Source organism: Leuciscus leuciscus (genome assembly GCF_965113295.1).
Source record: "Leuciscus leuciscus genome assembly, chromosome: 20".
Lineage (NCBI taxonomy): Eukaryota > Metazoa > Chordata > Actinopteri > Cypriniformes > Leuciscidae > Leuciscus > Leuciscus leuciscus.
This window is the reverse complement of record NC_138744.1, coordinates 32,574,091-32,586,901: the sequence shown is the minus strand read 5'-3', so window position 1 is coordinate 32,586,901 and position 12,811 is coordinate 32,574,091. Positions and strand designations below refer to the sequence as shown.

The window sequence follows — 12,811 nt, the reverse complement described above, 5'->3', positions numbered from 1 at the left end:
CTGCACTTGGCATGAATTATAGACTATCACAGAGTTATTATATTAAGGTTATTACAAAAGTTTGGGGTTGTAAGATTATTTAATGTTTTTGAATGGAGTCACCAAGGCTGCATTTATTTGATAAAAAATATACAGTAAAAACATTGTGAATATGTTTAAAATTAATGTTTTCTATGTGAATAAATTGTAATTGAATTTTCAGCATCATTACTCCAGTCTTCAATGTCACATGATCCTTCAGAAATCACTCTAATATGATGATTTGATGCTCAAGATGCATTTCTGAGTATTATCAATGTTGAAAACATTTGTGCTCCTTCATGTCTGTGGAAACCGTGATCATTTTTTTTAAGACTCTTTGATGAATAGAAAGTTCAAAAGAACAGCATTTTTTTAAATAGAATCGTTTGTAACATTATAAATGTCTGTCACTTTTGATTATTTGAAAGCATTCTTGCTGAATAAAAGTATTAATTTCTTGCAAATAATCTGGTTCACAAACCTTTGAACAATAAAGTGAATCTTTTATATGTGAACTTTGTGTCCAAAATTCAAATATCTGTTTTGTTTTGACAGTTTTGTGATTTTCAAATGAATAAATAAATAGATATAGTTACATTGTACTTATTCAAACAAGTACTGAGTAATATTAAATAACTACATAGAGTTACTGTTAGGGTTTGGTTTAGGGCTATTTTGGTTTACTTGAAATTATGCTTAATTTACTGTTATTATTATAGTAAGTACATGTAGTAACGTTTAACTGCGTCACCTTATAATAGTGTTACCCTATCATCCTTTAAAATTAGCAATGTTTCACAATTTAAATGTGAAATAAGACTTGTTAGGCATCATTGAAGGAGTAGTGACTGTGTAAAATTCATATTTTTAACCCCAAAGTGGATTTTTAGAGCAACTTAACTGTGTTGCAGAAGCCGTGTATCAGTCGGCTGGTTTACAGTCAAATATCATCAGACCTTAAGGAAACAGACCTGACCGAATGCACTCATCTAATATACTGATACACATGCGCTTCCTTTCTCAAATGTCTGTTCACTTAAGACATAAATGAATGTGAGCATTTTGACACATAAGTATGTGCATGTAACCGTTGAAGCCCAATAAGCCGGCAAAATGAACTCATTTCAGTTCTGTGCGCCGTATGAGCAGCGGCTTTATGTGCGCGCGTCTCTCAGACAGCTTTCGCATACAATTAAGTTCACTTTCGCTGCTTATTGCATTTCAACAGTTAAAATCACTTGTTTTTAAACTGCAATGCTTAAAAATGCGATCGTATACAAACGATAAGCTTTTGTGATCACGCAGCACAGCAACGTCACATGAGCGTAACCGCGATAGAGACGATAGTACAAAATCTCTATCAGCTGTCAAATATCTCCGTTAATCGTGTCCCACCCCTATCGGTTGTTGGATAACTAGTCACCCGTCCTTGTTTATTTCCAGTCCTCTTTTATTTATTGGTCAAGCTTCCGTTTCGCTGTCTGAATTACTGTTATTTCTTCGGTCGCTGTCTGTCTGTCTGCCTGTCTGTCTGTCTCTCGTTCCGGAAAGGTTTGTCATCTCATCCTGTTGCTGTCCTCAATTTACTCAAGCAGCTACTGTGAAATGTTAATCACAACTTTAATTTGTACTGCATTAGCATTTTGATTAACTTGCAGGGCTTTCCGGAGCTCTTCAGGTGCTTTTTACTCATAGTTACAGAGGAAATGACTTTTTGATTAATTAAGTTTGTTAGCGCAGCTGAGCTCAGCAGACTTTCACCTTCGCTAGAGGAAGAGAGAGGGACAGAACCACTAAGAGGCTGAGGAAATGTAGAAGACGGTTTGGCATATAAATAAAGACATACCAGTAGTGTTCAGTGATATTCTTAATGGTCTAATTTCACTCAGTGAGTGTTTGTACTCAATACTAGCATCATGTAGTTTATCTAAAAGTATGATTATATTTACAGAAAGATAAAATCAAATCCCATCAATTGCTTTCGGTGATGTTTCTCTACTCTAAGCTAGTCTAAACTAGTTAAAATCTCCATGTTCTTCACCTAGATAAATGTTCTTTCTTTTTGGATGAGGTCTGTTAGCATATTTGAACTACCTGCCATGCATATAATGTTAAGTTTTGATTTTGCTGAATAGAAACTGCATGTATTGCATGGAAGGATTTGTTCTGCTGTAAAGTGTAACAACAACAGTCTACGCCGTTGACGCTTTCTGCAGGCACTTATTACAGTAGTTGATTGTTTATACTATTATGTGTATATGTATTTTAACAGTGTTGTTCTATAAAACCATAAAATTACTTCTTATGATACTTTATGTAAACCATTTATTATTGCCTCGTTGTTATTATTTATGTATTTTAAGTAATTTTAAAGGCTATTGTTCACTTAGGTCTGTTTTTATTACCCCAAAAAATATGATCCGATTATTCAATTAATTGTCAAAATAATCGACCGATTACTCGATTACCAAAATAATGGTTAGTGACAACCCTAGATTAGTTAAATAATAAGTAAAATACACCGGCATTGTTTTGCATTTTATAACTTTCAGTCGAATTTTCCAGTCATATTTTGTCATTGTAGATTTCTTAAATATAGTGTTTCTTAAAAATGTCATCTCATCTCGTGAACCCAATGTCATGTATCGTCATATTTGAACTGCCTGCCATGCATATAATGTTAAGTTTTGATTTTGCTGGATTTTGCCCCAAACGGCCTGTGTTGAGTGTTTTCTGCTGTTCTCTGCAGGCTATGCTGGATGTGGTGGCGAATGAAGGATGGCTCGTGTCTGCGCTCAGCATTTGTAACCTTGTGCAGATGATCATTCAGGCCCGATGGCTTCAAGATTCCTCCCTGCTCACAATTCCTCACATCGAAAAGCAGGATCTCTATGTCTTCAGGTACAAATACTCTATAAGTCATGTACGCGGTTCGTTACTTCCTTGTTTCATTAACACTCATCACTCATTTTTACATCGACGACTCCACTAATATTCCATAACGTGTTAGATAATCTGCTTGTTTTAGTCAACTATACTGTGTACAGAAAACTGCTGACCTGTTATAGATCAGAGATTATGCTGAACAAACATCAGTATTAACTAGGGGTGTGATGAGATCTCGCGATAATTAAAGCATGACGATATTTCTCACGATATCAGCATGACAAAAACAGAACAAAAATTGTGATGTACAAATATTGTTGTGGACAATTGATGGCATTCTGTTGCCCAAGGGACCCACGTTTTGTTCCAGTTAAACCAGGTGAATGGATTTTCAATATTCTGTGTGTGCCTATAGAAAGTGTCACTGCTTGATTCCTCGAGTGCACAGAGAGCTTGTGATCCAGCACGAGTGATGAGATGTTAGTCAGGTCACAAGGTTTGATCAAGAGTGACCCGAAGGTGCTCCTGAGGACAGCTGTGACCACAGCATCTGTGTGGCCCTCCATTGTTCTGCTGTTAGCGTCAGGTTGTTTTGCTCACAGATTTAATGTTTGCTGTTCAGTCTTATCCCTACAGCATCAGTCAAATTGAGACATGCTGTATGTCTAACCAGATAAACCCACCTGGGGCCAGTAGAATGTGATAAGCAGCATTCAGTTCGACATGTTGCATCATAAGTTATATAGAGATTCCCTGTAGAGCAGCCTGATGTGAAATCAGTCAAATCTGATGTGTGCATACAGGGCTTGACATTAACTGTTTTGCTCACCTGCCACTGTGGCTAGCGGTTTTCCAAAGTTACTAGCCACTCAGCATTACACTGGCCACAATTTTAACATCAATACCATGGGGAAAAACGCCCATATAGATATTTTTTTAAATATTATCTCATAATTTTGCAGCTTATATATTAGGCTGCTGTCACTTTAAGACCTGACGCACTGATCTATAATACTGTTAGACATGCGTTTTCTTTCTCAACTGTTACTTAAAGTCCCCCTGTAGTCCCCCTGTAATTGTCCCTTAAAACGCATCTTTGATCACCAAAATGACACATTTAAACATTTTCCTTGAAAAAAAGTTTAATGTCTTAAAATAGCATGAATGTAACTCTACACTCTTGCCTCATTAGTATACGAATATGCAGTTCAATGAATATGCAGATGAGCTCCGCCTCCACTCACTCACAGCAGCTCAGAGATCCACTCGTTGACGATCACACGTTGATCTGATTGGTTACAAGGTAGTTTGTGACGTCAGAAACACCAGCGATTTCAAACCGTGTTTTTGGTTCAATGCAGTTTTAAAGAGAAAATACTCAGCAATGGTGTTGACTTATGAATTTACACATGGTTTTGCATATTAAAAACACCACCTAGACATATAAACAACATTAAAAGCTTGATTTTCACCACAGGGGGACTTTTAAACATAACTGACTGTGTTTACGTGAATTCTTGCCAAGACCGCCATTTTGACATTATTTTGTACTCCACTGTATGAAGATTTTTTGGGTATAATATGTCACAGTTTACTTTATTTTGCGATCCTCACTTACATAAATGAACTATAGTGTCCTGCACCCACTAGTAAAACAAATATCTGGTGTCTGAATAGTTTTTAGTTTGACTATAAAGTCATGCAAGATTTTCCCTATTTTATATTGTACTGGCAACCTTGTTGACTATTTCAGAGCAGTCTTGACTTTCTCTTCCTCTCTTCCCATGTGTTTTCCGCTCTCCCGATCCTAACCCGTTGTCCCAGAGAGAGGCGAGTGTTCACTTCCCGTCAGCGTGTTAAACTTCTCACCTGAGGCTCGCTGATCATGACAGCGTAACATGTCTTAGCGGCTAATCCCGTCGCCATCTCTTATCTCACTCCGCAAACACCATCAGCATCACTCATCAGCGGGCGCACATGCACACGCTAACATCACTGGCGTTGGGTTTTCTCTCGCCCATGACACATTTCAGTGCGGACGCGTCCCGCGGTGAGTGTAATTTGGTGGAAACACAATAAAAATGGTAAGAGAGGGATCAGGCCAGGCAGGATCCATCATGCTGTGACAGCGGGAAACAGGCTCTTGTGTGATTGAAGGTCACGTGACTGTGTTTTCGTGGACAGGAGGTGGAGCGGTGGATATCGAGGCCCAATCGAGAGTCTACCCGAGCTAATCGCTGCGTGTGACGGGAAACAGGACAACTTCACGTCGATGGTGAAGGAGATCCTGCAGCCCAATCAGATCTCTCAGGTGGGTCATTTACATACACAACATTCACAATACATTTATTCATATTATTGAACTTTAAATATTTTTTGTAATAAGGTACGTTTTACTGTCTTTTCAATTTAATGATTTTTGTGGAATAAAAGTACTTATTTCTTTACAAAAAAAAAAAAAATTCTTACTGACCCCAAACGTTTGAACAGTAGTGTATATACAGTAATATACTATGATTGGCCTTGCATTGTGAAAAGGACAGAATTAATGTTTTAAAATATTTAATTAAGTACTGTGTTGTGTATACTGTGACCAGCAGAAGCTTGATTATAACTGTGTATAATAGCAGCAGCTGAGAATTCCATGCATTTCTGTACTTGGGGTTTGGATGAAAAGTGAAAGTTTCAGACATGTGACTGACTTCTGTGGTGAGAACATTTGTAAAAACAAACATCCAAGATCCTGCTCTCAGTATTACGAAGACACCACGTTTATTGGCATTTCTCGACTCTTATTCTTTTGTGAATCACCTCTTAACAACATAAACATTCGAATAAATTCCCATTCCCCTCGCATCAGCACCAGCACGTGTGACGGAGAGTCACGCTGGTCTCAGGTAGCAGCAAGATCTCCAATTACCTCCCAAATGAGAGGGTTTAGAGCTCCAATCTAAGTGCTAATTGCAGCGGTAATGCTAGCGTCGGATCCCAGCGCCGGTTCCCCATCAGTATTCCTGCGAACCCCCCTTCCTCTCGTCCTGATAATTAAATAAGCACATGCGCCGCCGCGTCCTCGGCTCGTTCACTGAGGGAGAGTAATCCTTGCATAAATAGCTGTGGCCGGGTGATCTACACCGTTTTTCCCTCCGTCTTCCATGTCTCTAATGCTAACAGACGCTTTCTTGTATGTGTTCTTTGTTTAGCCATGTTCCTTGTGTTTTATTTTAGTACAGTTGTTGAGTGATGAGCTTTTATGGTTTATTTCGTAGTCTACTGGTAATATACACTACTGGTCAAAGGTTGGGAATAATTACGTTTCTTACGCTTTTGTATTTTGTATTTCTTACAAGTATTGAGTTTTCAATGCCAATGTCTGATATTGCAATCTAAAACCACTGTTTTCTATGTGAATATATAGTCAAATGTAATTTATTCCTGTGATCAAAGCTGAATTTTCAGCATCATTACTCGAGTCTTCAGTGTCACATGATCCTTCAGAAATCATTCTGATATGATTATTTGATGCTCACTTATCAATGAATAATTGATCACTATTGGTTCTTATTATTATCATCAACATTGATACAAATTTTTGTGGAAACTGTGCTGCATTTTCTACCCCTTTGATGAATAGAAAGATCAGTGAAAAGCATTTATTTAAAATAGAAATCTTTATGATTAATCTTTAATTAACACTTGATGATAATTATACAGTAATAAAGTGCTTACAAAACATTTGCAAACCATTAGTTTATAGTTAATTCATAGTTAATATATTGTAGTCTCTACATTGTTCAAATATTTATAGGCTATATACAATTAGTGAGTTCTTCATTCCTTGTGACTGTAATTTACACTATTATTCTTTAATTAGCTCATATTTAGGGAGTTAATGTTTTTAATCTCTAACTAAGGTATTTTAACAGTGTGATTCCATTGCATGTATTTTTGTATGATTTGTTTTCTACCACACATACATTTACCTACATTTGCATAGACTAAAAACATACAGTTTTGACATATTGACAGCATGTTTATGTTTAGCTTTGGGGATAGGGATAGGGTTAATGGATATACATGTATATGGTATATAATATGATATGGTAAAACTAATTTGTGAATATTTAACATTTCTATTGCTGTATTGTACAAGTCTTTTGTTGTACCTGTAATAGTTTCATACGAATATCTTCATTAACATTTGAAACCTGAGCTGATAATGATTCATGAAATCATTAAAAAGTTGTTAAATTGATCAAAGAAATGTGTTGTGTAAAGTGAGTTTATGCTCATTTATGCTCAATGTATTTGTAAACATTTTAGGAACACTTAATATTAATGCATTTTTTGTAAATAAAAAAATAAATAAAAAACACTTAATTAATGACAATTAGTATTTTCTGTGACCTAATCTAAACTGAGGACTATTTGCTCTGAATAACCATTAACAACTCATTTACTACTGGTTTAAAATACTGTACATCACTTATTTGGTTAATACAAAGCATTAAAAAAAAACATCTAACTCTTTACATCAGCTAATTAAACAATTATAATTTTAGTAATTATAGTGACAAGGAATGAAGAACTCAATATTTGAATAAAGGCTATTATTATATATTAACAATGTAGAGACTGCAATATATTAACTATGAATTAACTATAAACTAATCGTTTGAAAATTATGTAAGTGCTTTGTTGCTGCGTTAATTAAATCTTTTGTAATATTATAAATGCCTTTACTGTCACTTTTGATTAATTTATTGTGCCCTTGCTTAATTATGTATTATTATTTAATGAATCACAACATTGTATCACAGTTCCCACAAAAATATTAAGTAGAAAAAACATTGATAATCATAAATGTTTCTTGAGCAGCAAATCATCATATTATATGATGCTGTAATGATGCTGAAAATGCAGCTTTGATCACAGGAATCAAATACAGTTTAAAATATATTCAAATAGTAAACAGTTATTTTAAATTGTAATAATATTTCACAATATTTTTTGTACTGTATTTTTGATCAAATAAATGCAGCCATGGTGAGCAGAAGAAACTTCTTTTTGAAAAACATAAAAAATCGTACCGATCCCCACAACATTACTAATAATCAAATCATCATATTAAATACAATACAAAAGAAAGCGTGTGGTTTAGCGTGTGCTAATGGTGTTGTTGTGTCAGGCATGGCTGTACGTGAGTCAGCTGCCCGTGGTGGAGGTCAGTCTGAGTGTGAAGGGCTGGTGGGAAGATTGTGTGGAGCAAACGGAGCGATCAATCCCCTCGAGTGTGTCCAACATTCGGGACGAGTCCAGCTGGCTGTCACTGCACGCGGATCAGGAGTACGTCCTACAGGTGTCCCTGCGCAGACTCAACACCGGCCAGCAGAGAGTGAGTCCAACATACACAGTAACGCTCCATTCAACTCCATTCACTGGTTTCAGTCCAACACACACACACACACACACACACACACACACACACACACACAACAAGCCTTTCCTTCCCCAGACGCTCCATTCACCCCCATACACTGGTTTGTCCAACACACACACAAACACACGTTGTAGCCATTTGTCTATAATAAGCGTTGTATTGAAGTTTATTTATTATAAGTTATGTATTTGTTTATTATTATTATTATTATTTAGTATGTGCATATTTATATTTGTATTTATGTACTTATTTAGTTTATTATCATGCACCTGTCGGGTTAGGAATATAAATGTCACCGCATGTGGGCGGAAGAGGAAGTGACATGAAAGAACAAATGTTGGGATTTGGGGATGATGGTTACTAAGTTTTTTGACCACTTCGTTAAATTAGAAAAAAAATTAATTATAAACTTAATTTAGAAATGTTAGGAAACGTCTCAGGTTACGTATGTAACCCTGGTTCTCTGAAGAGGGAACGAGACGCTGTGTCGAGACGCGCGGGAACGCCTCTGCGTGATTGCGTCATGAAGCACGTATAGAATCAGTCCAATGGTGTGATGTGACGTCACAGACCAGGAAGCTATAAAGCATACCCGGAAAACAGACCGAGCTAGCTTCTGATAGGCCGAAGCAAGTCGTTCACAGAAATGCAGGGAGTATAGCCGGGCAACGCAGCGTCTCTTTCCCTCTTCAGGGAACCAGGGTTACATACGTAACCTGAGACGTTCCCTTTTAAGGTTACTAGAGCTGTGTCGAGACACGGTGGGAACACTATACCCACAACGCCATAATAACCAATGCCTGTGTGTGTGAAATCATAGCGCACACTAGACCCCGGAGTGGAGCCTAGATCCAGGTTGTAAAATCTCACAAATGTGTGTGGTGAGGACCAACCTGACGCATCACAAATGTCAAGAAGGGAAACACCCGATAAACAGAGCTTTAGTGGCAGTCTTACTCCTGGTAGAATGGACCCGGACAGCCATAGGTAAAGGCTGACCAGCCGCTTCATAAGCAAGTGAGACAGCCTCAACCCCACCCACTTGCTCATTCTCTGCTTAGATGCAGGGTACCCTTTTCTGGGTGACCTGAAACAGACAAATAGTTGATCTGACTTTCGCCACAGGGCAGCTCTGTGGACATAGGCATCGAAGGCCTGAGCAGGGCATAGCAGATAAAGTTTTTCCTGATCTGATGAAAGGAAAGGTGGAGGACAAAAGGCCTGCAGCATAATGGGGTCCACAGCATTAGTAGGGACCTTAGAAACATAACCTGGCCTAGGGTGAAGGAAGGCTTTCACCATACCAGGTGCAACTTCCAGGCATGAAGGAGCAACTGACAGAGCTTGCAAATCTCCAATTATCTTTATGGAAGAAATAGCATGCAGAAATAAAGTCTTTAGAGTGAGGAATTTTTCTGAAACCTTCAATAGGCTCGAAGGGAGCTAAAGTCAGGCCTTCCAGTACAATGGCCATATCCCATTCCTGTGTCCTAGTGTGCAGTGCAGACCTCAGACTCAGAGTGCCATGGAGAAAACGAGTATCTCTACCCAAAGATGCGCCACCCAAAGGAGTGCGGTAAGCAGATATAGCCGCCACATACACCTTTAAGGTGGAAGGAGATAATCCAGCAGAGAAACGCTCTTACAAATAATCGAGAACTAAACCAACAGGGCAGATGACAGGATTCAATTGACGTTCTCTACACCAAGAAGAGAATAGTCTCTACTTCAATGCATACAGTCTTCTCATGGAAGGAGTTCTGGACTGGAGTATGGTCTCTACGACCTCGGTCGAGAGACCTGATTCTAAGAGCTGGGCCCCCTCAGGGGCCGAGCCCACAGTTTCCATAACTCCGGGCAGGGGTGATAAATTGTGCCCCCTGCTTGGGACAGTAGGTCCCTCCTGATCGGAATCTCCATCGGAGAGCCATCTAGAAGGTACAACAGATCCAAGAACCAGACTCGTGCCGGCCAGTACGGGGCTACTAACAAAAGACGGGCCCCGTCCCGGCGAACCCTCTCTAGAATCCCCGGGAGCAAAGATATCGGGGGAAATGCATATAGGTATAGCCTCGGTGGAGGCTGGATAGCCCCAGTGGAGCTGGATGCGTAATGGAGAACTACATGGGACAGTGAGTTGTCTCTGAAAATGCAAATAGGTCGACTTGTGCTTGACCGAATTTTTCCCATAGGAGCTTCACCACCTTAGGGTGAGGTCTCCATTCCCCTGACCTCAGCCCCTGTCTTGACAGGATATCAGCTCCCTGGTTTTGATGCCCATAGGAAGTGGTTTAGAGCCCGAAACACTGCCATCATTTCTAGCCGATTTATGTGCCAAGAAAGTAGATGGTCCTCCCATAGACCTTTCGCCGACCGACCACTCATGATCGCCCCCCAACCTGTGAGGGAAGCATTTGTCGTTTGCGTTACGCAACGACAAGGAGCCCTCTGTGAACCGGGAGGGAACAACCGAACTGACTGTTCTACAACCCTCCTCGGAGGATCGTTGGGAAATGCAGCCGAGGAGAAACGGGCACCGTATGATAAGGTGGAAACCGTTTCTCCCCAGAGGGGACTGCCCTCAAAAGTCTGACGGTGTCAGGACTTCTTCTTTGTTGAAGCCTTCTTGGCGATAATGACAGTCCTCAGATCTTGTCTATCTTTGGATGGCTTCCACTGCGACCGCCACCCAGACCCCCCTGACTGTGGAGGAGCCTGAGTGGCGACGTTCTGTTTTTGGTGCACTCTGTGCTGCGAGGAGCTCGTAGACGGCCGAGACTAGCAGTCTCGGGGACCATAGATCGGCGAAGAAGAAACTTTTGAAATGCCGCTGCTTGTTTCTTCGCCTCCTGAAACCTCTTGGGAAAAAACGGCAGTCCCCGACAAGGAGGTTGTTATCTGGATGGTAGAAAACGTTCATCCAGCAGACTTTTCTTTTGTACTTCTTGTTTCTCGGCTGGCCAATCGATATTTAATTTAGCTACAGCACGAGTCACAACCTCCATCAGCTCCTCATAAGCACAGGGGTATGAGGTGGCGAATCCTCAAGTTCCCCTGCATCAATGCTTACAACATCCAGATCCTCAGAACTGGATAATTGCAAAACTGGTGCCTCGCCGCGGGGAGAAGAAACCGCGGCATGTGCTTCTCCCTGAGACAAGGCACTGGATCTGGCAGGTGAAGGCAGAGATGGGGCTGGGCCTGTCTCAAACCCCTCTGTCAGATCCGTTTGCAAACCCCACGATGCCACCAACATCGAAAGGCCGACACATTAAAATAAAAAAAACTGTGCGTAACCACCATCCCCAAAACCAAACATTTGTTCAACAAGCCTTTCCTTGCCCAGATGCTCTATTCACATTCATCCAATGATTTCAGAGGAGGCAGGACAGCAGGGCTCAGGCGCCACGCTTCCCCAAACCCAAAGATGAAGGCTGGTTCCTCGTTCTCGGGGAGGTTGAGAAGAAAGATCTGCTGGCCATCAAACGCGTGGGATTCATACGCAACCGCAGCAGTGTGTCCGTGGCCTTCTACACGCCGGAGAAGACGGGGAAGTAAGAGCCGTCACAATGCACAAAAATGATTCTCTTACTTACTATTTTTGTCTTGTTTCCAGTCCAAATAATCTGCCAATGGGGTAAGAAAACAAATCTTGTTTCTGTTTGAATTAAGATTATTTTTCTGGTCAATTGGTAGCTAATTTTGCTTGTTTTAAGCAAAAACTCACTTCCTTAAAAAAATTTGCCCCAGAAAACAAGACTATAGAATATATTAAGGCATTTTACTACTTTAGTAAATGCATCTTGATTTTTTGAATTTTTTTATATTTGGACTGGAAACAAGACTTTTTGTCACAGTGTTAATGTGTAAATGTTCCTGTAGGTGTATCTACACGCTGTACCTGATGAGCGACAGCTACCTGGGCCTGGATCAGCAGTACGACATCCGTCTGAACGTCCAGCCGGCCAGCATCTCAGCGCAGGTCAACACTGAGATCTCAGATAGCAGAACCGGCCCAAAGTGAGCTGGAGCTCGGTCAAAAACAAATTATTTGATGGGCGATTGATTTTGTAAGTTCTAGGAAAAATACACAGTACAAGTGCCAATTTTTTTTTAATTTTTTTTTTTTAATTAAACGTTTAGATGATTTGGCCCAAATAGTCTGTTCACCCATATCTAACACTTTCAGATGAGAGATCAGATGTTTGTAAATGAGAGGAAATGTCTAACGTTCACTCTTTCTGCCTTATTACTCTTTTTTTCTCTTATTACTGATTTTCACCTTGATTTTTTTTTCAGTTTTTTTTCAGTTCGCCTAGAACACCTTGCGGTACGTTTCAGGGCAAACATTATAGTTGTCGAATTAAAACTATAAATATTTTTTTATTTTTTTTTTGAATTTATGAAAATGTTCTGTGTGGAAAGCAGTTTTGTTGAAAATGTAAAATAAAACACTTGAATGCA

General features: G+C 39.6%; 1 protein-coding gene across 1 annotated transcript in view; it reads left to right on the top strand.

Moving 5' to 3' along the window:
- ascc3 (activating signal cointegrator 1 complex subunit 3) overlaps positions 1-12,811 on the top strand; it is a 238,871-nt gene extending 226,060 nt beyond the window's left edge. Inside the window, exons 38-42 of the mRNA XM_082150224.1 lie at positions 2,771-2,922; positions 5,092-5,218; positions 8,096-8,302; positions 11,726-11,901; positions 12,230-12,811. Of these exons, the coding sequence (XP_082006350.1) occupies positions 2,771-2,922; positions 5,092-5,218; positions 8,096-8,302; positions 11,726-11,901; positions 12,230-12,371 (804 nt within the window). The 3' untranslated portion in view covers positions 12,372-12,811. The remainder of the gene's footprint in view (positions 1-2,770; positions 2,923-5,091; positions 5,219-8,095; positions 8,303-11,725; positions 11,902-12,229) is intronic.